The 24,210-nt window shown below is 60.9% G+C and overlaps 2 protein-coding genes across 4 annotated transcripts; both read left to right on the top strand.

The window, feature by feature from the left end:
* The first annotated feature begins 551 nt into the window (after positions 1-551).
* Positions 552-21,123, top strand: STARD3 (StAR related lipid transfer domain containing 3). 3 transcript variants are annotated; one of them, XM_074562072.1, is made up of 17 exons: positions 558-632; positions 2,579-2,774; positions 3,124-3,294; positions 6,099-6,378; positions 9,229-9,306; positions 9,593-9,670; positions 9,764-9,817; positions 9,920-10,037; positions 11,166-11,264; positions 12,015-12,070; positions 12,866-12,958; positions 14,375-14,437; positions 15,479-15,574; positions 16,147-16,226; positions 16,664-16,768; positions 18,120-18,213; positions 20,069-21,123. In XM_074562072.1, the coding sequence occupies exons 4-17, from the start codon at positions 6,163-6,165 to the stop codon at positions 20,171-20,173; spliced, it is 1,335 nt and encodes a 444-aa protein (XP_074418173.1). In that variant the 5' UTR covers positions 558-632; positions 2,579-2,774; positions 3,124-3,294; positions 6,099-6,162; the 3' UTR covers positions 20,174-21,123. The 3 variants fall into 3 exon arrangements, with proteins under 3 accessions (XP_074418172.1, XP_074418173.1, XP_074418174.1); XM_074562071.1 differs by lacking the exons at positions 2,579-2,774; positions 3,124-3,294 and having other exon boundaries at positions 552-632; XM_074562073.1 differs by lacking the exons at positions 558-632; positions 3,124-3,294 and having other exon boundaries at positions 2,649-2,774.
* Positions 21,124-22,078: 955 nt separating this feature from the next.
* TCAP (titin-cap) lies at positions 22,079-23,596 on the top strand. The gene is made up of 2 exons (XM_074562202.1): positions 22,079-22,242; positions 22,908-23,596. The coding sequence occupies exons 1-2, from the start codon at positions 22,094-22,096 to the stop codon at positions 23,161-23,163; spliced, it is 405 nt and encodes a 134-aa protein (XP_074418303.1). The 5' UTR covers positions 22,079-22,093; the 3' UTR covers positions 23,164-23,596.
* Positions 23,597-24,210: the final 614 nt, after the last annotated feature.

A 24,210-nucleotide genomic window follows, 5' to 3' on the forward strand; every position in this document is an offset into this window, starting at 1 on the left:
TGGGGTCGGGCCCGTGCCCCGCGGACCCCCCCCACCACCACCACCACGGGGAATGGGCTCTCACTGCCCCACTGACCCCCCCTCCCGTGGGGAATGGGCCCTCCCAGACCCACCGACACCCCCCCCCCCCCCCTCCCGCCATGGGGAATGGGCTCTCCCAGACCCACTGACCAACCCCCCCCCCCCGGCTGGGAATGGACCCTCCCAGCCCCACTGACGCCCCCTCCCGTAGGGAATGGGCTCTTCCAGCCCCACTGACGTCCCCCCCTCCCCCCCCCGAGGAATGGTCCCTCCCTCACCCCACTGACCTCCCCCCCTGTGGGGAATGGGCTCTCCCAGCCCCACTGACCACCCCCCCCCGGCGGGGAATGGACCCTCCCTCACGCCACTGACCCGCCCCCCCTCCCGTGGGGAATGGTCCCTCCCAGCCCCACTGATCCCCCCGCCGGTGGGGAATGGTCTCTCCCGCCCCCTCCCCAAGTCGGGACTGCCCCCCCCCGCAGCCGGCGATGGTCGGCGCCGGCGCAGCCTCGCTCTGGCTTTTCCCTTCCGGGGTCAGAGGTGGCGGCGGTGCCGGAAGCGGCTCGCGCCGGGGTCTGCTTCCGGCGGGGACCGGCACCGGGCGGCGGCAGGTACCGCGGGCGGCGGCAGCAGGGGGGGCTCGGCCCTGCGCGGCCCCGGCCGGCCCCGGTCGCTCGGCCCGGGCGGGGTGCGGTGTTCCGGAGGGGACAGGGCCGGCGGGGGCCTCGGTACCGTCCCCAGGAGTGCGGCCGCCGGGGAGGGGACTGTCCCTGGCGGGACGCGGTGTTCAGTCCTGGGGGTCTCGTCAGCGGCTCCCCGCAGGCTTTGGGCCCGGGGAGCGCCGGGCGGCCCGCGATGCGGCTCCCCCGAGGCCACCTTCCCCAGGGGAGCCCCGGCTGGGCCGGGGTCCCCGTTGTGCCTTTTGTATCCCCCGCCCCGGCTTCACCCTCGGGTCCGAGGCACCGGCTGCCCTCGGGAGCCCTCCCCGCAGCTGCGGCCTCGCCCCGAATCTCGCTTGGGCTCGTTGGGAGGTCGGAGGGGCTGCCAGGGGGGCGGCAGAGGCGCTGTTGGAGGGACTGTCGGGGCAGCGGAGGGGCTTGACGGGGGTCGGAGGAGCTGCCGGGGGGGAGCAAAAGGGCCTGTTGGGGGTCGGGGGGGTTGTCGGAGGGGCTTGGGCGTTCGGAGGAGCTTGTCGAGGAGTCGGAGGGGCTGCCGGGGGGGCAGAGGGGCTGCCGGGGGTGCTGGCACTACCCTCACAGTCCCCTGGCAAATGCCAACCTGGACGACTCCATCCGGAATACCCTGCGGTGATCCCGGTGCTCCCGAACCGGGGTAATTTGCATCCCAGGATGGCTTGAGGGCTGCCAGGCTGCTCTGGGAGGTCTATGCCAGTGGTTGGCTCATGCCGTTAATCACAGATAGGTCTGGGGGCTCCACAGAGACACCCCCCCCCCCCAGCTTTATGCCTCCCCTGTGAGGGACCCATCGCCTGGCACGCTGGAGCCTGGAGCTGAGCCATGGGGAAGGCCGGTGCTCTGTGGGGCTGGTGGCCATCCCAGCCCTCCGCCAGCCCTCGGAGCCCCTTCTCTTCCCCGCTCTGCTCCGCAGCATGTCACGAAACCGGCTGTGCAGAACCGGGCAAGACGTGGCAGGGGTTTTGGTCACAGCACAGGGACACCAGATGCTGCTGTGGGGTCCTGGGGGAGGAGCCCCCCTGAATGTTCAGGCAGGCTGTGCCTCTCGCTGCCTTCTCGAGCTGGGGGGGGGTCCAGCACCCTCCGAGGGCCCTTGGGGCCCTCGGAGGGTGCTGGACCCCCCCCCCAGCTCGAGAAGGCAGCTGGTGCCAGCTGGGGGTTCAGGCAACCATGTTGCCACCAAAGCCTTCTGAAAATTAAGTGTGATGGTGCGAAGCGCTAACGAGGAGGGTGCGCGGGGTGGAGGGGATGTGGACTGTGGGGGGGCTGCGGCCCCACGTTGGGTGTAGAGGGAACTATGGGCCAGCAACGGGGAGCCACGGGCCAGTGGCTGGCATGTCTTTGCCTGTGCGGAGAGGCAGTTCCTGGCCCCGGGGCTGGCTCAGCCCTCGGCGGGCAGCGGCTCAACTGAACGGACACGCAGAGCTGGGGGAAATACGGGTCACTGTGGGGTTTCACGGTGCTTCCCGAGGTGGTTGTGGGCTGTTTCCCTGACACGTGGTGCAGGAGCAAGAGAGCGGCTCGGAGAAGCGATGGCTGAACACTGCCTGCCCCCCTGGGCTGAGCCGCTCTGGCCCTTGGCACAGCAGGCACCGAGGGGCTGCCACGCCAGGAGCCCCCTTCCTCGTGCTCCCCAGGTCCGGGCTCACAGGGGAGGGGACTGGGGCAAGGGGATTGCAAGCGAAAACAGCTGAGGGCTGCGCTGGCTCTGGGGAAACACACTTTTCACGCAGCCCTCCGAGTTTCCCTGTTTCTGCCTGCCGTGCCAGGGAGGGGACGGGCTCCCCAGGGGTCTCTGAGCCCGCACCTCGTGCCTGCTCGGACGCTAAACTCGGGTAACGGAAGCTCCCGGCCTTTTACAGGAGCGGCTGTTTGCGGACAGACCGAAGCACGGCCCCGATCCCCCTCGTCGCTCTGCTTTACCGCGGCCGTTGCCTGTCAGTCTGCTGCTCTGCTCGCTGTCACTTGTGCCACTGGTGCTGCTGGGAGCCGGCACGTTAACGTGCCCGCCGGGTGACCTTTCTGAGCGCAGGCACAGGCTCGGATTAGCCCTGGAAGGTACTTTAGGGAAAGCGACAAACTGGTGCGGGGACAACGCGCTGCGGAGTTCCGCGCTGTGCCCTTGCTGCGGGATCTCGGCGGCATCTGGGGGTGCTCAAAAACCAAACGGCCTTGGCCCCGCAAGGTCCTGGCCGTGAACGTGATGGGGCCTGTCCAGTGGCTTGCTGAAGACATTGGATCACTCCATGGTTTTTTTGGAGTGAGTTTGGGCATCTGATTTACTTTAATATTGACCTTTTTGTTTTAAAGGCATCTCTCCCTGCTAGGAAGCTCGGACGCCTGTTAGCGTCTGGTAAAACACCCGCAGTTGGTGTCTCTAAAAGGCCCCGTCCCTCTCGTTCTCCAGGAATTTTCTCTCCTGGCGCAGCGTTTGGTGCAAAGGCTGTAACTCTCAGAAGAGGTGACATGGGAATTAGCTGTTGAAGTCGTCATGTGAGCTGAGAAGACACATTAATAGGAAGTCGGGGGCGCAGGAGGAAAGGAGAAGCAATGTCACAAGATGGAAAGGCTTCTTACTGTAAGACATGTCATTAACATGCAAACGTGTGCTAATGAGAAGCTTGTGATTTGAATCTAATAGACTAAAAAGCTAAAGAGTGGAAAGGAGTGACACTAGGGAGGGGGTGACAGTGAGGAGGGGTGACGCTGGGGCTTCGCAGGGGCGGCTCTGGCCTTTGCCAAGGGTGGAACACATCTCTCGGCACTTGTTTTGGTGCCCGGCGTCCCGTTGGCGCTGGGCTGGGATGCTGGTGTTTGGCGCACAGACCTCTGTGGCAGCGCTCGCTGGGTATTGACGTTGTCCCAGGATTTCACCGGCCACCTGCCCTGCACGTTTGCTTCCCACTGGGATTTATGGGGCTCGCTGCTGGTGGTGGCATCACCTTTTGTCCCTGCAGCCCCTCTCGCCTCCCGCTTTGTCCTCAAAACAGGAGAGCTCACCAGCAAAAAGACACCAAATCTTTCCACAGAGTCTCCAGAGTCCTTTTTTTTTTTTTTTTTTTTAATCAGAAAAGCCCTGAGGGGTCCCTGGTGCAGGTGCCCCTTCGCGCTGTGTTACTGTCACCCGGGGTGTCCCGCTGGGCAGCGTGTGCCACTCACACTTCCCCGGCCTGTCGTGTCGGCTCTTGGAGCTGCGCTGCTCGAGAGCCCCCGAAAGCGGCTCGGCAGCCGGTGCGGGCTGCGGAGGATGTCTGAATGCATAATACAACACCGGGGCGCTCAATAATTTATCTGTCACCCAGAAAAAGGCACGTTTATACACGCTCACATCCAGCCCCTGCTCTTTCTGCTCTGAGCTTTCTCCTGCCTGAGGGAGCAGTCCCAGCTGGGGGAGGGGGGGGGCTCATCTGGGCTTAAAATATTTCTGCCAAACCCTGCTTTATCCCATGTTGCTCTGAAGGTAAAGCGCTTGTCGCCGGTTCTTCCCCAGAAGTCGGTTGTTGCCGGTAGGTTTGGGATGCAGGCGCTTCTGAAGCGGTGTTAAACCTCCCCGGGCAGGCGGGGATTTAGTGACCGGTGGCTTTAGGTTGGCTGAGCTGCACGAGGGCTCTGCCGTGTCCCCGGGCTCTGCCGTGTCCCGGCACCGCGGCGTGGCCTCGGCTCTGCCTCGTCGTCAGGGGAGTGGGGCCGGTGAGTCTCGGCGGGTGATTTTAAAGCGCTGTGAAAGTTGCGGGGGGCTGCCTAAGTGCAAAGTGGTGTTTGAGGGAAGGAGGCGGCGACACCCTGCCGTAGAGGAGGAGGCAGCCCGTGCATGAGGTGATGTATTATTTAGCGCTCACAGATGTCTTTAACTTTTCTCAGTTTGAGATGGGCCCCTCGCTCGGAGCAGCGAAGGGCCGTGATCGTTGCGGCTGATCCAAAGTGACAAGTCTTCCAGCTCCTTCCGAATCGCCTCCGAGAGAGACTAACAGGGACTTGACAGGAGTCCAGCTTTGTTCCCTTTCCAGCCCCAGCTCTCCTCAGGGGCTGGGATGCAGAAGCCGCTGGTGCAAAGACCCAAAATTGCCCCAAATCACGCTGTGCTCAGCTCTCGGAGTTGCTCCATCATAAGGTGGGGCTCGGCAGCACTTGGGCTTTGTGTGCCCCATGGATTGCCCCTTCCCACAGGTCTGGGCACAATCCCGGGGCTTTTTTCCTCAGACGTTGCATGGCTGCAGCCGCCTGGTTGTTGCGAGCGAGATCTGTTGTAAACAAACAAACCTCGCTCAGATCCCGGAGGATGCAGGACTGCTGGGGCAGCGGCGAGCGCAGCAAAGATTCTGGTATATTTGGAGGCGAACCGTCCTTGAGCGGGAGTATTTTGCGGAGGAGGAGTTTGTCACGGTGCCTTTACCGTGGGTGACTCGGAGGTGGCAGAGCCAGGGACTGACAGATCCCTGGCCTGACCTGTTTTGGCATCCTCTTTCCTTGTTTGTCTCCAGCGTGTGCTTAGTTGCGCGGTCCATTAACATAGTGGCCTCCTTGTGCCGTGCTGACGGAGAGGAAAAATTTTAATACAATGGTTGGCACGGGCTGCGTGAAAACAGCCTCCAGACCTTAACACCTCGCTCGCGCCGGGGTTGTGTGCCCGGCACTGCCAGCTGCCGGGCCGGCACAGAGGCCGGCGCTTTACCCTGCTGCCTTCCTGCTGCTCCGCTGGGATGGAGTTGGGCGTGAAACTCAGCGTCCCGTTCCCGAAGCGAGCGAGCTCCTTTCTGGGCCATGCGGGGATGGGATCCAACGGGATGACCAGCTCCCGAGGCTTTGCGGTTTGCCCTCGAGCGAAAGCATTGAGCCCCTGGGAGCTTTGCATCCCTCCCCGCGGAGGTGGCTCCAGGATCCTGGGGACTGCTCCCTTTTGGATCACGGGCCTCCACGGAAACACCCTGCGGCCCCTTTTCCTGCTGCCGCGGCATCTCCACGGGGTTTGCCATCTGCTGTTCTGGCCGCTGGCGGTGGCCGCCAGCTTGGCTCGCTGTGCCGCGAGCCTGTTCTGGGTGGCTGCCTCTGGGTCCCAGTGACACTTGCTGGTGACTCCGCGGACTCCCTGCGCCTCTGAGCCTTTCGCAGCCAATTCCTCCTTCCCTGCGGTGAGCGAGAGGGAAGGAGGGTCCCTGCTTGTGCTGCTGAATGTGGGGTGCCGGGGTGAGATGGGGCAGCCCTGGGTGTCATCGCTTTGGAGAGGGAAGCTCTTTGGCAGCCCAAAAAGCCAATATTAGCCTTTTCCCTCGGGAACTGTATAAAACAGGATCTGATTTTCTAATAGGAATATTTGCCCCTAGAAGCGGGAAGAGGAGAAGGGGTATCCAGAGACCTGAGGGTCCCCATTGTGTCTCCCCACAGGTGACGCGCTGGCTTGGCAGATGTTGCCCCGATTGATGTAGGACCCAAGTCGCTTGGGCCGAGGATGAGCAAGCCCACAGACCTGCAGCACGACCTGGAACGAAGCCTCCCAGCCATAGCGTCCATCAGCACCTCGTTCTCCCAGAGCCAGGGCTTCTCCCCGTATTGCTACTTCTCTCCGGAGAAGAGGAAAGCCATCTCAGATGTGAGGAGGACCTTCTGCCTCTTCGTCACCTTCGACCTGCTCTTCATCTCTTTGTTGTGGATAATTGAATTGAATGTGAGTTGGGGGAAGCAAATCCATGGAGTCTTTACCCTGTTGAGTTGTGCTTTTTAAATTCAGTTCCCTCCGCCTTAATTGCTGTGTTTCAGAAGTCTTGGGCCAAGTCTTTGTTTGTTCTTCCCAGCGCTCTGATTTGTGCTGGCTGAGGAACCGCTGTGCAGTTAGTGTAAGCTAAAGTCCAGCTCGTTTCCTGCGGCCGGGCTCTGTTGTGGCTGTCCAGGGTCGTTAACACCGCGGCGTGTAGCGCTCTGGGTTGCAGTGTAACAAGATCTGGGGCGCGTGGAATCGCCAGGTTGAGCGGTTGGCCAAATTTCTCTCCTGCCCCCCTTGCCTTACGTGAAGCTGCTCGCTGTGTTTGCCAAGCAGCTGCCAGCTTTGCTGCTGCAGCGTCTCGGAGGAGGATGTGCAGACCCTCCTCTCGCCCGCCCAGCTGTTGGGCAGAGACAAAAGGGGCTTTGAGCTTTGGTCCCACCACGCTGCTCGCAATCTCAAGCTTCTGAGCCACCGCATAGGGGACTGGCGAAGGGGAACACGAGGGTTTCGGTCCCCTCGGAAGCGGCTGCACTGTTGCAATGACCAGGGAAATGCAGTTTATTTACCTCTAGTCCCATCAGGTCGAAGTTACTCCCTGAGCTGTATTTTGTTTATTTTTCCTGAACTGGTCCCAACTGGTTTCAGCCGTGCCGGGGGTGGGTTTCAGGTACTACATGTCCTCCTGCGGAACAACCTGAGCAGAGAGGCAAGATGAACAGATAGACCCCAGCGCTTCTGCGTGCGGCCCTGCCGGTGTCTGGCCTTTATTTATCAGCGCTGGATCCTGCGCTCACTTAACGACTCTTATCTTTGCCCTGTTTATCTCCTGGGTGTCTGCACTTAACAGATTGTCTCGGCCAGCAGCTCCCTCACCCTGCCCACTGCAGCCAGCCGCGCGGTGTCGAGAGCCTGAAGAGACCCTTGCTCCCCCCCTGACTAGGAAAAAGCATCTCTCGGCCAGCATTCCAGCGATGCCGATGGTGTCCTGGACGCCCGGCTTGGACCCCGGCCTCCTGCTCTTGTCCCTGTTCTCTGGGTTCTCTGGAGAAGTGCTGTCCACAAATCAAAACATCCAGCCTCGGGGAGTTAATCTGCCAGCGCGGTCACCAGGGTGATTCTGAGCATAGGTCTTGCAGGTAGCCATTAATGAGTGACTAACTGCTGATATTTGGGCCCTGAGCTGAGATGCTGCATATTTAAAGCTATTAGGACAGCTTATTTTCCTAGTTATGAAGAGCAATGATTTTATATCATGACTAATGCTTTTTTTATCAAACGGTTTCCTTCGCTGCAAGATAAGCAGAGCAAATTGGCCCTCGTTAAATGTCTGTTGCCTGCAAACTGTAATTCTGCGGGCTTGCCGCTCCCAGAGACAGAGAGGTGCCTCAGACGGTTCTTCTTCCTTGTTCATGGCAGTGGCCTGTATTTAAACTGAAAACACCTCCCAGAAATCGTAATCCAAAGCTTTCCTTGCGTCTCCTTCCTCCGGTGGCATCTCGTAGCGGAGTCCCGGTGTGGGGAAGAGGCTTTCAGAGGCAGCTCAGCAAAAGCTGGCTGGCAGGAGTCCTGTAGCCGCAGATCAGATAAAGCAATAGTGCAGAACCGCTTTGCCTCCCCCCTCCCTGAATATTAAGCACCAGCTCTGACCTAGAGGGACCGCTTCCCGATGGCTGCCTCTTCTGTCCTTGGACTGTCTGACAAGAGGGTGCCAGGACATCGGGCTGCCAAGAACTGGCCTGAGATCCACCAACTTGTTTCTCACAGATCATCAAACAGCTGTCAGCCTATACCAGCTTCCAGGCCAGCTGGGCTGCGTTCAAACCAATAGCCTAAAGGTGAAGCATTTGTTCCAGTTACCTGAGCCATCCGCTTTCTCATAAACAGCGATTCCGGGCTCCCGAGAACAGGATTTATGGTGTCAAAAGTACGAGGGCTGTCGGACCCCAGATTGTCTCGGGGTGAGGCAAGAGAGCTCTTCTGTGAGCTTTTTCCATACAATATCCCAGAGAGCGGTGTTGCCTCTTCCAAATTTCCTTGCAGTCTCTCCGTGTCTGCGTGTCCCTCGTCCTCCTCTCCTCCCTCTTCCCCTTTGCCAGTAGGTTTGAACCTGCTGGTTGCCTTCCTCTGTCGGATTTCCTGGAGGGCAGCTCAGCACCGCTGCGAGCCGCGGGAAGCCAGCTGGCCTGGAAGAAAGGAGAGGGGACCCCTCGGTGCTTTGCGCGGCGAGAACGATCGCAGCTTAAATTCCACCAGGTTGCTGCGTGACCCCCGAGAGCCCCTTTTGATTGCCCGGCTGTGGGAGGCGCTTTGCTCAGTGTGTTGCTGAAGGTGCTAAAGGAGCAGTTTCCTGTGGTTTTTTAATTTTTTTTCCGCGTCTCCTCCTGTACAGCTGAAGTCTGTCACCTGAAGCCACACGTCTAAGCGGTGGGCACGAGTGGGAGGTGGTGTCCGACCGAGGGCTTTAGGCTGTCAGGCTCGTGGTCGGTAGCGCTGGATGTGCCGAGCCGAAGGAGCGTCTTTTCAGCGTTACAAAACCTCCGCGTAGAAGTGTTTAATGTACCCACGCGCTGCTCCAGCTCTGGCTGCCCGACTCGCGCTCCTCGGTGTGAAACCGAGGGTGAAATGGGCTGTTGGATCCTCCCGTGGTCCTGCCTTGGCAGATGAGCCGGCGTCGTGCATGCGGCAGGCGTTTGTATGCCTGATGCATAACCTGACCTGGCGGTAACCTCTGGTCACCGCTTGGCCGGGTTATTTCTGCCATTAGTTTCTTATCAGTGCACTTAATAGCTCTCTGCTTTCCTGTCTCCCCTTCAGACCAAGGATGGCATTCAGAAGAACCTGAAGAATGAAATCATCAAGTACAATTTTAAGACCTCTTTCTTTGATATATTTGTGAGTATCGCAGAGCGCTGCAGGTGAGGAAACGGCTTTGGAGCTCGGGGTGGTGCGGCCGAAGGCTACGCAGGGAGGGGCTGCGTGCCGGGGGGCTGGGGGCTCCCTGCAGCCTTGCCCCTCGCCCGGCTCAGCGAAATTGGGCAGGTCGCAGCCCGTCCTGTTGCCTTGACCCCATCTGTCTAGGTGGCAAGGTCCTCGGGAGCTGGCGCGCGTCTGTGTCCTCCCAGCACCTGGCAGAGGGACAAGGGCAGTGATTAGTGTCGATGGCTTTTTGTTTTTAAAGGTCTTGGCTTTCTTTCGGTTTTTTGTGTTGCTGCTGGCCTATGCAATCGTAAAGCTGCGCCACTGGTGGGTCATAGCGGTAAGAAGGCAATTTTTGCTTTCCTGTTTTTAGTTTTCTCTCTCCGCCTGGAGTTTGCAGGGATCTGAGCTACGTAATAATTTTATTTTTCAGGTCACTACATTGGTATCCAGTGCCTTCCTGATTGTGAAGGTCATCCTCTCCGAGGTTGGTTTCCTTGGGCTCACAGGGGATTGCTTTGCGATTACTCGATGCTGCCGTTTTCCCGTTTGTGTAAACTCCCTGTGGTTTCTCCTTTCTTCCACGCAGCTTCTGACCAAAGGGGCTTTCGGCTATTTACTTCCTATCGTCTCGTTCGTCATTGCTTGGCTAGAGACTTGGTTCCTGGATTTTAAAGTCCTAACTCAGGAAGCAGAAGAGGAACGATGTGAGTATTTTGCTCCTCTCTGGTAGGAGTTGGCAAATTTGACTACCAGGCCTGGGGTTTCTGCTGCTTTGGCAGCACCTTGACAGATATGACATTTATGGAGAAGTGGTCTCCAGGCTGGCTGTGACGGCAAGTGCCTGACTCAATTCTGTTATAGTATATAAGTCCCTTCAGGGGAAGAAAATACCAGATTATAAAAAGCATCTTTTAATTGAGTGGAGAAAAACGTGCCAAATTCCCCAATGTCTGGATCCTGGAAGCCAGACACGTTGGAAACGGAGCTCACCTCCGCATCGGAGAAAATGTTTTGAAACAGTGGGACAGCTGCCAGGCGGACTGTTGGACTCTCCGTCTCTGGATATCTGTCTTTGGATCTGGGCTGGGGACCTTTCGGAGAGGATTGCTTCAGTCGCAAACACATCGCAGGGGCGCAGCGTGGGTTACGGTGTGTGAAATCTTACAGCCTCTGGTGGCTGAGGTCAGACTAAATGGAGATCGGGCCTGACCTAATGCTTTACGAATTCCCCTGCGGTGCTGGGCACCTCTAACTTCCAGGGGTCCTGCCAGGGAGCGGGTGCTCAGCCTTGACTGGTGTGGGCCCCCCCCCCCTTCCTAAAGCAGCAAAAGGAGTTTGTCGCTCTCCCAGGCTTCGCTGACGTAAGAGGACTTGGGAAATGGCGTGTCAATGAAGGAGCATTTGTCAAGCGGGGCTCGATCAGAAACGCGCTGACTGACTGGAAAGCACCAGAGGATGTTTTGGGTCTTGCAAGGAGGCTTTAAGATGAAAAATGATCAAGTGTTTAATGCCTCTATTGGATTAGGCTCAGGTTCTAAATTGCTTCCAGGGGAAGCTCTTATTTAATTAGACGCTTAATCGCCTTTGGATTTGACAGGCAAAAGAGCCCATTGATCTCCATGCAGATAAAATGTCTCAAACAAAAGATGAGGCAATAGGAGCTGAAAAGCTTGTGGGCTGGCTGGTGTCAGTGCGAAAAGACCGGCTGCGTCTGGAAGAAAGTGGCTGGGAGGGTGGTTGAGTCGGGGTGGACGTGGTGGGGGGGTCCCAGCACCCCTCGGTGTTGAAGCGTTGGACTCCGTGTGTGTAAAACCTCCTGCTTTGGTTCGCAGGGTACCTGGCAGCCCAGGCTGCAGCCTCTCGCGGCCCCCTGCTCTACCCCAGAGCCCTTTCCGAGGGGCAGTTCTACTCCCCGCCGGAGTCCTTCGCAGGTAAGACGTGCTGTCCTCCTCTTCTGCCGTCGTCACCTCGCTGGCAGCCGGGCCGCCTCATTTCCCGACCTCGTTCCCTTCGCAGAATTCCTCCTGGGTCTCCTCACCTCTATAATCGCCTCCTCCCCGAGCTCTTGTCTCGTTATCCCGGCCCTTGGCAGCGGCGGGTGGCGGGGCCTCCAAGAACTGACACTGCAAAACGGGCTCCCTTCTCCTCGCGCTGCGCCTGGGCGGGGGGGGACACGGCCATGCTGTCTCCGTGCCATCTGCAGAGCGGAGTTGGGCTCGGCCCCGCGTGCCTGGCTTCAGCCCTGTGGGAAACCGGAGCCTTTTGTGGTCTTGGGATTAAATGCTGTGGCTAAAGTACTTGAAAAATGCTGCCCTCGGCATGAGGGCACGGGGGCGAGTTGCCACAAGCAGGTGAGGATAAGAGCTGGCAGCACGCCACTGCCCTGTGACACCGCTTCGTGCCGGCTCCGGAGACCTCCCCTGCTCGGGAGCAAGGAGACGTCAGCCGGAGCAGTTGTTGTCTCGGTGTAGCTGACACCCGGTTCGTGCTCAGCCTTCGGGAGAGCAGGGCAGCGCCTGCCAGCTGGCTGCGGAGCGGGGACTGGGGCTGTGTCGGGGTCGTCCCCGCTGACAGCCCTTCCCGTCGGACAGGGCGCGGGCATCGGACGCTGTCTGTCGGAGGGAGATTGTACGAGTGGGGTCTTCATCAACTGTGTGTTAATTGTGTGCTTCCCCCACTAGGGTCGGACAACGAGTCGGACGAGGAAGGTGCGGGGAGGAAGGCGTTGACAGCTCAGGTAAACAGAGGCAGCGTGGCCTGAGGCCGGCCATCCCTGTGTCTGCGTCAGGCTGATCCGGGCTTGTGGGAGGCTCTGACAATCCTGCGGCCCCATCAGAGCACCAGAGGCTGCTGCCACTCGTTTCGCAGCCGTCTGTTCTGGGGGCGTTTGGCTGAGGAGCTCTGCCTGCCCCTCGGCACCAGGCTGCTCCTCGTATGCCCTGGGACCGCTGGCATCGTGGCCGCCGCAGGAGGAGCTCCTCGGGGTAACACCCGACGTGAACCCACTTCCCCGCAGGGATGGGATCCTGGCTCCGCCACCTGCCTGTCCCTCTCTCCCCTTCCCTCTTCGGTCCCTGGTTACATGGTCACGTACCGAGAGGGCCATCGCCTCCACCATCCCCACTGAACTGTGGCTCGCGGGGCGGCCCTTCGCCTCCCCGAAGCCTGGCTGGGCACAGGCTGCCTTCTGCTCTTTTCCGAGTGGTTCTGCTGCCGTTCAGCCCCGGTTCTGGCACCTCCGCAGAAGGAAGGTCTGGGCATCTCGTAGCCCTTTGCCTGCTGGAAACCTTTACGTTAAGGCGGGAGACTCGCTGGTAGACGCAGCTGGTGTGTGGATACAAGCCAGGGCGGGGAGCGTGACTTTGAGCTCCAAAATGAGGCCTCTGTGACCCAAATTAAGAGATTTCTGCGGTGCGGTGATGGGAGATACCCCCTTTCCCTCTGCCAGCCCTGGGAGGGGGGTAGCAAGCCTCACACGCGCTCTTCAGGCTTTCTGCACACCCGGCTGATGAAATGCTCCCTTCTCTCCTAGGAAAAAGAGTATGTCCGACAAGGCAAAGATGCGATGGAGGTTGTGGACCAAATCCTCGCCCAGGAGGAGAACTGGAAGTTCGAGAAAAACAATGCAAGTGTCGTGTCCCCCCCCACCCCACCTGCCGGGCAGCGCTGCCGGCAGAAAGCACGGATGGCTTAGCAAAAACGGGAGGACAAATGAGGCTTTTGAAACCTCCTTGCGACATGAAAAATTAACAAGCGTTACAATTACCTGATTGAATTAGGAATCTATTCCAGTTCAGTTAAATGTAAAATCCCCCTCTTATTTAATTAGACGTTTAATTGCCTTCCCGTTTGACAGGAGAGAGCCCATCACTCCTCCCTCTAGACGCAGGCGGGCAGGGGCTGACAGCTCACCTTTGGTGGGCGTTGGGTTGCGGAGCCCGGTGCGGGAAGGAGTTGGGGACGTGCCGGCCCCACGGTGCTGCCGGAGGGCCCCGTGGCGGCAGGTTCTGCCCTTGCTCCGCCGCAAGATGCCTTTGAGCATCCCGGGGGGAGCTAGCCAAGCTGGGGGCTGGCCTTTCTGCCCGGCTTTGGCCCAGGAGAGCGTGGGGCACAGACTGCGCCTCCCACCCCCCAAGCTGTTTGTGTCCCCGCTTCCCCAGGATGGGGACCTTGTGGGTGCTGGAGTGTAAATCAGGGACGTGTCATCTTTCCACTGTGGCTTTGCCAAAGGGATCTGCAAGTCGCGCCTCTTGCTTTTTGGCACACAAAGCAACGCGGGCCCTGTCCTGCCTCTCTCCTCACTGCGCTGGTTCATTCCCTGAGCTACAGCAGAGTTTCCGGGGGTACCCAGAGCTCCCCAAAGGGTGGAGAGAAAGGGGCAGTGCCTCTGCCCCCTAAACCCAGCCTTGCTTTCCGCTTGTGGGTTCGCAACACGGTTGAGGTGAGAGTCTCGCAAACTGCAGTCTCATCTGGTGTTTAAAATTCCCCTGTCAAGTGATCCATTGTCTGATGCCAAACTAGCTGGGCAGATTGTTTTCTTTATCCAAAGGGGGATGGATTTAAATAGACTAATCGGAGTTTAACACAGGGCTAATGATGAAAGGTTATCATCTGTCCATCCCTAACCCCTCCAGGGAGTCTCTTCTCAGATGTAGGTAACAACAGCGGTGTTGGCAAACTAACCCCTTTCCCTTACCCTGGCGTTGGTAGCTCGCTACAAAGAGAATTTGACCTTGACGTGGAGTTTGCAGGCTGGCGTGGGGCGGATTCTTTTTCTGTCTCACCGCTGCCGCCGCTCTGGATATTGTTTTGTTTATGGAAATTCATGCACGTGCGTCTGAAATGTGCTCGGTGCGGTTCCCATGCTGGGGTCGCTGCCTGCGGGGGGGACAGACAGGGGCCAGTTGAGGGCTGGAGAGGGTCCCTCAGAACGTCATGCGAGGCGGGACGGCTCCTGCAGCCCCGGCGTTTGCAGCCTTTACCCCAGATGGAAGCGATTTATTTTGCTAACGTAAATGTAACTTTCCTGTTTCTTGCACAGGACTTTGGTGATGTTGTTTACACTTTTGAAATACCGTTCCATGGCAAGACCTTTATTTTAAAGGTAAGAACCTTCCTGGATCACTTTCTTAGTTCTGTGTGGTACAGGCAAAGAGCGACTGCTCTGCTCAGGGCCACGGCTCCGCTTTCACGCTCTCTCCTGGCCCTGGCAGGACAGGTCAGGCTGCAGAGCGCTCTCTGCTTGAGACAGATGAACCGCGCTGCACGCTCTAGGGAATCTCTCCAGGAAAGCCCCTTGGCCGGCAGACAAACTCCCCAGCAAATATGCTGGGCCCCGGTCTCTGCTGGTAGAAGTGGGAGCAGGTGACTGCAAGACTCGCTTCCAACCCCAGCGTCTAGGACTAATCTGACCAAGGAGGCTAATTGCAACTAATTGCCAGCAAGACCAGGGCTGAGCGTGCGTCTGCTGCTGCCTGGCATTGGGAAGAGCTGCTCGGAAGTGCCTTGCTCTGTGCCCTCTCGCTGGAGTGGCTTGGCTGTAAACCACGCTTTAATGAAGCATTGGTGCTGCGGTGGCTTTTCTTTGTTCCAGTGCATATGTTGCCTCGCTGGCAGGAGCTGCCAATGGAGCAGCTCTGTATTCGCGAGGAAAAAGCTTGGATGGTCCCACTTTACTGCATTAACCGTTTGCCTCCAAAGATCCCCTGTCCCCCGGGGAAGCGGAGAAATGAACGTTGTCTGTGCTGGAGCTCAGAATAGCTTTTTCAGCGACTTCCCGCAGCAGAACTGCTGAGAAAGTGGGGTGAGGGGGGGGAGAGGAGCCAGCCCCAAGGTCCCTCCGTCTGGCCATGTCACGGACTGACACTTGCCCTCTCTTACAGCAGCAGGGACCTTGGCAGGCAGCAGTTCAACAGCCGAGGTCTGCTCTGTCCTCCCTGGCTCCACGCGTCCTTCCAGGCCCCTGGGGACGAGAGCGCTGTGGCAGAGGGGTGACAGCCTTGGCTTCGCGTGTGCCTGAGCCAGGCCAACCTCGCCGCTCCCCTCCTGTGTTATCCCAGTTGTTCTTTGTGATCTGCCTCGCGTTCCTTAAAAATGATCTTACTAACTAACTGCTAATGGCTAACTGCTCTGGCTCTGTCCTCAGGCTTTCCTGCAGTGCTCTGCTGAAACAGTTTACCAGGAGGTTATTCTCCAGCCTGAGAAGATGATCCTGTGGAACAGAACAGTGGCAGCTTGCCAGGTGAGCGTGCCGGACAAAGATGGCTTAATCACAGGAGCTCCTTGGAGCGGAGAGTTGGAGCTTCCCAATCCAACACCGGCTGTCGGCGGTGCCCAGGCCCTACTGGAGCTTAGCTGGATCCGAGTCACTGAGGCGTTAAATCTCCGTCGCTCATCCGTACGATCCGAATGCTCTGCGGTAGCCAGCTGCATGCGTGTGCCCATCCAAAAGCCCATGAGGTGGGCAGGGAGACGGGCCAGCGGCGGAGCCGAGCCTGCTTTTGCTTGGTAGGGTTTGGGCGTTTTGCGCCGTTGGTGTGGCGGGGGTCCGGAGGCAACGCCTGTGTGTCCCCCCCCCACGCCAAAAAAGGTGTAGGGACCAGTCCCAGGGCAGGAGACAAACCTGTGCACACACTGCCGAAGAGCTCATCCCCCTCGGCCTCAGATCAGCTGCTAAAGACACTCCGGTTGCTGTGAATCCTGCTGCTGTTTTAGGGGGGCGTCCGTATCACCCAGCTGTTGGCACCTGCAGGCACAGTCTTGAGGAAATCTCTCTTCTTTTTTTCTCTCCCCCACCCCCCCCCCCAACCCCAGATCTTGCAACGAGTTGAAGACAACACGATTGTCTCATATGACGTGGCAGCTGGGGCCGCAGGCGGTGTCGTTTCCCCAAGGTCAGTTTATTCCACTGTCTGTTTTGTACTGAGCCCCTAAACACCCTCCAAAAATACGGAGAGAAGCGTCTGACGGTAGTGAGAGGGCTCTGCCCCAGCTCTGCCGCTCTTCGCTGGCCGGGAGCTCCCGGTGTCACCGAGGCAGGGCTGGCTGGCTCTGCGGTTAACGCTCCCAAAGGCAAAGAGCCCCTGAATTCTCCTCCAGACGTTCCTGGCAGGAGTCTCGGAGCTCAAAATCTGTCTCGGTCGGTCGGTCGGTCTCCCTGATAACGGTGCAGCGCTGTGCTTTGTCCGTGTGTTGACATACCTCTGCCACAGCTTTTCCCAGCAATCCGGAGAGCAGGATCTGCTCCTTCAAAGTCCCGTTGCACATTTTTAAAGCCGTCCGTGCCCTTTGTGGGTTTTTGTTGTTTTGTTTTGTTTTTTTTTTTGCTTAGGGATTTTGTGAACGTGCGCCGGATCGAGAGAAGAAGAGACAGGTACATTTCCTCAGGGATGTCGACCACGCACAACCTGAAGCCTCCGCTCTCCAAGTATGTCAGGTAAGAGGCAGGTTCTATTTTTTTTTATTTTTTTTATTTTTTTTTTTTCCCCCCCGCTGGTATCTGACACGCGCGCTTTGCTTAAGCTTAGGGCGAGGAGCCACTTAAATGAAAACCCTGCTGTCTTTCTGGCAGCGCTTGCAGGAAACTAATCTATTTGTGGAACTAAACCTCGCTTCCCTTGTTCTTCTTCCTTTGTTGAAGAAACTCGCCGTGCTGTTCGGTGTTGCTCGGGCGTTTCCCACCTCTCTGCTCAGGGGAGTGGAGGTGCCGACCAGGAACAGCACAAACCCCAACCCAGTCCGCATCCTGTTTGTGTGACAGTTAATTCCCAAACAGGGCCGGCTGCCATTTCTGAGGGGCGGTAAACAGCTGACCGTGGCTCGCTTTGAGCCTCTCGGATGCCTTTTGCTTCTCGTAAGCCAGTCACTTACTGACTTTAAAGGCTGCGGACGCTGAGAGATGGTCCCGTGGGTGAAACGAGCTGCGTCAGGATGGACTGGCTCCCAAAGCGGTGGCAGGTCTCTGCCCTCTCCCCTTCCGAAGGGACAGCTTTGCCCGGCTGGTGATGGATCTCGGCAGGGTTAGTCTCATCAAACAAGGACTCCTTGTTACTGTCTGCTCCGGTGCCTGGGGCCCAGCTGTGCCACTTCGCGCACTGACTTTGTTTTTCCTAATAATCTGGTTAAAGTAATTGACATTTTAACTCAGAGCCGTTATAGCTGCCTCAGTCTATTTAAGAGCTGGGGATTTCAGGGCCTAGAAAAATCTTTTTACAAATGTATGCAGCAAAAATAGCGTGTTTCTGAACAGAGGAGTGAAATCTGTATTTGGGCTGCGTGTGTGAGCACAGCTCTTGTCTCTGAGACGGATCAGATGGTGCGAGGATGGATCTGGGGGCTGTAGTGACAAGGCTCCCCGCGCCGAGCCTGTCCTGACCGCGCAGGGCTTCCCTGGGACCTGCTTGTTTGCACCCATTTCCGCAGGATTGTGCCTCAGAAACCTCCCGACGGCGAAGGGTCGGCGTCGGCTGGGCTGGCGGAGTTCGGAGGCAAGAGGCTGCTTCTCAGCTCGCGGCCCTGCGGCAGCCCTGGCACCGCCGCTGCCAAGGCACCTGTGGGAAACCTGCCTTGCCGTGCTCGCTCGTGTGCCTGCAGCCAAAGCAGACGCCTTCCCGGGCACTCTGCGCATCTGCTCTTACCCCCCTGGGCTCTAATCCTGGCTGCCAGGCAGAGGGGGTGGCTGCTGCTGCAGGAGCTGGCGCAGCGTCGGCGCGGTGCACCCCAGAGCGTTAGAAAATGGCTTTTCAACCGGCCCCGGCTCTGACTGTGTGCTCTTGGTTCCCCCGCAGGGGCGAGAACGGACCGGGAGGATTCATCGTACTGAAGTGTCCCAGCAACCCCAGGGTGTGCACGTTCATCTGGATTCTCAACACGGACCTGAAGGTAAAGGCAGGTCTTGGCTGATGCGGGAGCGCTGTGGCCGCATCCCGTCTCCAGCAGAGATCGCCAGCAGGCTCCGGCATCGCCTGCGTCGTGTCACCGCGTGCTGGGGACCCGCTCTCCGTTCCCGGCGGCTGCCGTCCTGCCAGCCGCTTCCGAAAGCGGCTCAGTATCAAAGGCTGCCCTAAAGGGACTCGAGTTTTGCTGGTGGAGGTTAAACGCTACCTGAAAATCGCCCTCTTTCCCCTTGGAGTTGCCCCAGGGTGAAGGGGAGAAGCTCTCCCTTACCTGGCAGAGATCTTGCTTTAGGGGTTTCACATCTCTGCGTGCAGGACTGGGGGGAGAGGAGATTTTTATCCTCTTGGGAGACCAAAAATAGTTGGGGGTGTGAAGTGTTGTCTGGCTGCTCGCTGCTCCCAGGGACCCGCTGCAGGGGGGTCTCACTTGCCCCTGCTCCCGGCCACCCCGGGACAAACACGGCCATCCCGGGCTGTGTCCGCACCCGGGGCAAGGCGCTTCGGCCGCGCGAGATGCCCCAGGTCTGGAGCTGTTTCCCTGGGTCCAGTACTTGCTGGTGGCCCAGACAAAAGGCAGCCGGGGTCGGGCGGATGGGGGGGAGCGGAGCTGGCCCGTTTTCTTCCTCCGCTGAAGGTTGACGTGGTAACGGCGCTGCAGCAGCGAGCACAAAGGCTCCATTCATCAGCGCTTTGCTGCAAAGCTGCGCGGCCCCCTCCCCTCCCACGTCCCTCCCTCCCCACAAAGTACATCAGCTCCGGCTTGGGAAACGCTTTGGAAAGGGATTGCAGCGGCTCTTGCCTGGGCAGGGTGAGCAGGGGCAGAGCAGAGCGCGGCCTCCTGCCCTTTTTGCTCTGGATCCGTGTTTTCTTTCCATCGCGGATCTGGCTCCGCTGCCTCCTCCGCCCCTCCGTAACGCGTGGGTTTGGAAGGATAACGAACCCACTCGCTTGTGCAAGATGGGGCTCAGAAAGGAAAGACGTTCCTTGTGTTTCCCGGGCCGGAGAGCGCTCGCCCACTGCCTGCCTCCGCTGCTGGAAGAAATGCCGGAGCGGCCGAGCTATTAATAACCCTCCTGTCAACTGCTTCCACCATCTTCCTGAAGGGCCCTGCTGGTGCCCAGACCCCTCTTCTCTGCTGCCTTGCTATTTCCTTTGGCCCTGGAGAAATATTTATAGCACATGGCTCATCCCTTCCTGCGTCGAAGGGTGAGAATTACACACACGTGTGTGTGTGTTTGTGCCCGTGACGGAGCTTCTCCCCGGAGCTCCTTTCAGGGAGGTGGCTGAAACGGCCCCTGGACCAACGGTCCCACAATCTCCTGCCCCCGTGGGGCAGAGAAAACCCGCTCCGGGGAAAAGCCTGTGCCTCCTGCCCTGCTGAAACACCTCAATCCGCGGTGGGGGGGGGGTCTCCCCTGCCTACCTGAACCCCCAGGGCAGCCAGCCAGCCCTCCCTGCCTGCACCCGGGACCCTGCACGAGCCCCCGCCGCTGCTCCCGGCTCCCTTCCCCCGCAGAGCCAAGGATTTTATATATATATATATATTTTTTTTTTTTTTTTTTTTTTTTTTTTTTATGCCTCTCACATAATAGAGCGCGGGCCGAGGCGGTTGGGGTTGAGTCGTGCAGGGCTTTTTTAGAGAAATCAAAACGCGTTTCAGTTCCTCCCCCGGAGCAAACTCCTTGAAAGCGGCAGCTCCCCGCTGCGGCGCTCCTGCGTCCCTCAGCCCGGCCTGGCACCCCCGGGTGGGGACAGGGGGGCAGCCCCGGGGTGTCGCCGGGTAGGGGGGGCTGCCCCCCCCCCAGTGAGCAGAGGCTCACGGCTCCTCTGCTTTCCCCCAGGGTCGCCTGCCCCGCTACCTGATCCACCAGAGCCTGGCTGCCACCATGTTCGAGTTCGCCTTCCACCTCCGCCAGCGGGTCAGCGAGCTTTCCGGCAAGCCCTGAGCAGCGGGGGACGTCCCCTCGCCGGACATTCCTCTGCCCTCTCCCCTCTGCGGCCGGGGGGACAGCCGGGAGGGGGCCCTGCAGCCCCCCAGGAGAGGATGCCCCGTACTAACAGCGCTGAGATGAGGCCGGGGGGTGCTCAGCCCCCCTCCCACCACGGTTCCCACCACGGTTCCCCCTAACCGGGGCCCTGAAACCACTGACTGTTGCGTGCCAAACCCCTGCCCTGCCCTCCTCTGGGTCCCCCCCCCGCCCCTGCCCCTCACCCAGGGCTTGGGGGCTCATCTGTGACCCCCCCAGACTCCCGTTCTTCTGCCCCAGTTCCATCAGAAAGAAGGACCGGGGGAGAAGGCCACGTTCGGGTGGGGACAGGGGTCCGTCCCCTCTCGCTGTCTCTCCAGCCGAAGCCCGGTGCCAGGCTCTGCCCCTCCGCACGTGGGGGCGAAGGCGCAGCTCGTGTCTGGTTCCTGGCCCTTGTCCCAAGGGCTGTGCCCCCGAGCTGGCTCCCTGCAGGAGGGGACGGGGTGGGGGTCTGTCCAGGGGACCCCTCCGGGGCTGTTCCCTGGTGCTCGGGGCTGCCCAGACCTCCCCACGCTGCCCCGGTGGGGCTCGGCTGAGCTCCTGTCCCGTCCCCCCCACACCTCGGCGCAGGCAGAGCGTGATTTGCCTTAACCAGAGACTTTTATCCTTTTTGGGGGGTTGCGGGGGCGACTGCGGTTTCTTTCTACCTGCGAGCGCCGGTGCCGTGTTCTGCGCTATAAAGGGAAACAGCGCGGAGCCGCCCGCACGCGGGGGCAGACACCGGCAGCAGCGCTGCGGGGAGGGGGAAGCGCCCACGCCGGGCCCCCCCAGGCTCTCTGTGTGTCCCCCACCCCATCCTGGGGGTCCGGCCCCCCCCGTGATGCCTCTGGCCGGCACGTGCCAGAATTAAAAGCCTTGCACTGTTTGCAGCCCGTTGTCTTCCTCGTGCCCTTTGGAACCCGAGCGAATAAAAGCGGGGAGGAAGGCTGGGGCAGGAGCAGCCGCGGGGCTGGGGGCAGCTCAGAGCCCCCCAGGCTCGAAGGACGCGTCCTCCAGGCTCCTTTGGCCACTGGCCGTGGGTGTCACTGTCCCCCATCCCGTGGTGGCACTGGCAGCTCCCGGGCATCAACGTGGAGCATCTGTGTCTGCGCTGGTCACCCCGGGCAAAGGTTTCCCCGGACATCCCTGGGGTTGTTTTCCTCGGCTAGGGACCACCGTGGCCGCGGGATGGTGGCCCAAGGGGCTGGAGGCCTGCGGCCATCCCGGCAGCAGCCGTGGCCACGTGAGCCCCGGCCACTGGCACCCGGCGAGCGCCCGTCTGTTCGCAGCCCCCATCTGTTGGCCCTACAAATAGCCCGGCTGGGGGGGGGCCCGTGGCCAGCACCCTCCTGCTCCCTCCCCTGGCACAGCCTGTCCCTGGGGGGACGTGCCGGGATGGGACCCCGATGGCCCTTTGAGGGTGGCACGGCCACCGCGTTGGCAGCAGGCACCGGCAAAGCCGTTAACACCTCCAGGGGCCATCGTGTTCGCTGGTGCCGGGGGCCAGTGCCAGGGCCCTGGGGGGGGGGGCAGGGAAAGGCCAGTCGTGCCCTGGGTGGGGGCCAGGGGGTCCTGCCGGTGGGGTCTGCCCCACGTCCCCACGGGGGGGGACACAATCCGTGGGTGCCACCACGGGATGGTAAATCACCAGTGGGCACATGGGGCTGAGCGTGGCCGGACACACACACGGGGTGACACACGTGTCCCCGGTGCCACCCCCACCCGCCCCCCCCCAGCCTTGCTTGCCCCGAGGGGGCCCTTGGCACCCTCCTGTCCCCGCGGTGCCAGCCACACGTCCCAAAATAGCCTCGGCGGGGCCATATAAGCGTGGCGGGCGGGCGGGGGGGGGGCAGCGGCAGGATGCTGGGGCCGAGCGCGGTGGTGCGCAGCGGGGGGCTGCTCTCGGCCGCCCGCCTGGGCTGCCACGTGCGGGAGGAGGACGTGGGGCGACGCGAGACCTTCAGCGCCGAGTGGCTGGACCTGGAGCTCAGCACTCGGCCCGAGGAGGGGTGAGGGGCACCCCACCGCGGCGGGGAGGGGTGGGGTGGGGTGGGGTGTATCCTTTGGGTGCTGGGGGGCAGTGGGTGCGTGAGGGTCCCCGAGGGCTGGGGGGGTTCCCGTAGGGTCTTGGGGCTGGTGGGTGCCTCTAAGGGTCCCCGTGGGGCCATGGGGGATGGGGGGGGGGGGGGGTTTGCAGGGGTCTCTGGGGTCCCCAAAGGGCTGTGGGGGGGGTCCCTGGGATCATGGGAGCTCCAGGGAAGTGGTGGAGGGGGGGGGTGTCTTGGTGGTTGCTGTGGGGAGATGGGGGTCTTCATGGGACTGGGGGAGGCTGGGCATCTACGTGGGGCCATGAGGGATGTGGGGGTCTCCACGGGGTCCCCATGGGGTGGGGGGTGGGGGGTCCCCATGCAGCTGCGCATGTCCTAGAGGGTCCTCAAGGGTCCCCATGGGGTTGATGAGGCCGTAGTGGGGAGGGTCTCCAAAGTGCCGGTGGGGACACAGGGACCTCCGAGGGGTGGGGGGTCCCCATGGGGTGCTGTGGGACATTGCGGGTCCCCAGCGCTGCCCGCGGGGTTGGGTGTCCTCAGTGGGGCAGAGCAGGACGCGGGGGTCCCCGTGGGGGGGCTGGGACCCCTGCCGCCGCCGCCACCCCCCATGAGCGCCCCGTGCCCAGGTGGTGCCGGCGGGAGGTGGACGAGCAGCACCGGGAGACGCTGGAGCATCGCGGGGAGACGCGGGTGCTGCAGCAGCGCTCGCCCTGGGGGCTGCTGCGGGTGGGGTGCCTGGGGCAGCCCCTGGCCCAGCACCTCCTGCCCTACGCCCGCACCCTGCCCCTGCCCCTCTTCGCCCCCCCGGACCTCCGCGGCGCCAAGGCGGGGGTCCCCCGCACCCTCTCCCGCTCCCTCTCCCACGAGGCCCAGAGGGGCTGAGGGTGACGGTGGGGCTGGGGCGGGGGGGTGGCAGGGATGGGGGGGTTGGGGGGCAGGAGGCTGATGCTGGGGGGTGACGGGGGGACCCGGCCGCCTGGGTCCTCTCGGCCACCCTGAAGAGCAGCGCAGGAGGGTGGGGGCAAGTGGGGGTGGGCTCCCGCTCGCCCGGGACCCCCACCCCGCAGCAGGTGTCGTGGAGGCCGGCGGGGACGGGGCGCCCGTGGTTCAGGGGACTCCCAGCAGCACCGGGCGCGACTCAGTTTCCCTGGCAAAGAGAAGGGGGTGCAAGGATGGGAAGCGCTGAACCTTCTTCCTCCTCCCCCCCCCGGAGCCATTGGGGGGGCTGTGGAGGGGCGGGGGGGGCTGCGGCAAGTCGCTCCGTGGGGTTGTACAAACAATGGTCTTTGTACGGCAATAAAATGCCCGGCCTGGACCGGTGGTGTCATTTCAGGGGGATGGGGGGGTTGGGGGGGGGGGGGTGGGGGGGTGGGTACGAGGCCCCCATGAGCCAGTGGGGGGGGGGGGGACGACAAGATTTCGGGGGAGACAGACCCTGCTCGGGAATGGGGGAAACTGAGGCACGGCGCTTTGCCGGCAGCTGGAGGGACACGGGCGTCCTGCAGGGGCTCAGGGTTTTTCTGGGGGGGGGGCTGTAACCTTCTGCTTATATAACTGCACACACCCCCCCCACCCCCACCCCCCCCCCCCCCACCCCCCCCTCCATCGCCAGCCCGGCCGGTGCCAGGGTCCGTCCCGGACCCAGCGCCAGCGCCCAGATTAGCTGTTCCCGCCCGGCCAGATCCCGCTGTCCCTGGGCCACCGCCAGCCCCTGTCCCCTCCCTGTCCCTTCCTCCCCATGAGCCGCCTGCCCCCACCACCTTTGTCCACTTACAGCTTCGGCATAGGTGGGATTCGGGAATCTTTAAAACACCCCCCGCCGCCCCCCCCCACAACCCCCGAATCCCTCTCCCCTTCCCTGTAAGTTCCAGGGTTCCATCCTGCCCCTTATCCCGGGGTTCTGGGAGCACTGCGAGCTGCCAGGGTCTG

Source organism: Larus michahellis, chromosome 18 (genome assembly GCF_964199755.1).
Source record: "Larus michahellis chromosome 18, bLarMic1.1, whole genome shotgun sequence".
In the NCBI taxonomy this organism is placed as follows: Eukaryota; Metazoa; Chordata; class Aves; order Charadriiformes; family Laridae; genus Larus; species Larus michahellis.

Coding starts and splice junctions, on each gene's coding strand:
- TCAP (XM_074562202.1), top strand. CDS start 22,094: ATGCTGGGGCCGAGCGCGGTGGTGCGCAGCGGGGGGCTGCTCTCGGCC. Junction 22,243..22,907: donor AGCACTCGGCCCGAGGAGGG/GTGAGGGGCACC, acceptor CCCCGTGCCCAG/GTGGTGCCGGCGGGAGGTGG.
- STARD3 (XM_074562071.1), top strand. CDS start 6,163: ATGAGCAAGCCCACAGACCTGCAGCACGACCTGGAACGAAGCCTCCCA. Junction 11,265..12,014: donor CCCGCCGGAGTCCTTCGCAG/GTAAGACGTGCT, acceptor TTCCCCCACTAG/GGTCGGACAACGAGTCGGAC. Junction 12,959..14,374: donor GGAAGTTCGAGAAAAACAAT/GCAAGTGTCGTG, acceptor TTTCTTGCACAG/GACTTTGGTGATGTTGTTTA.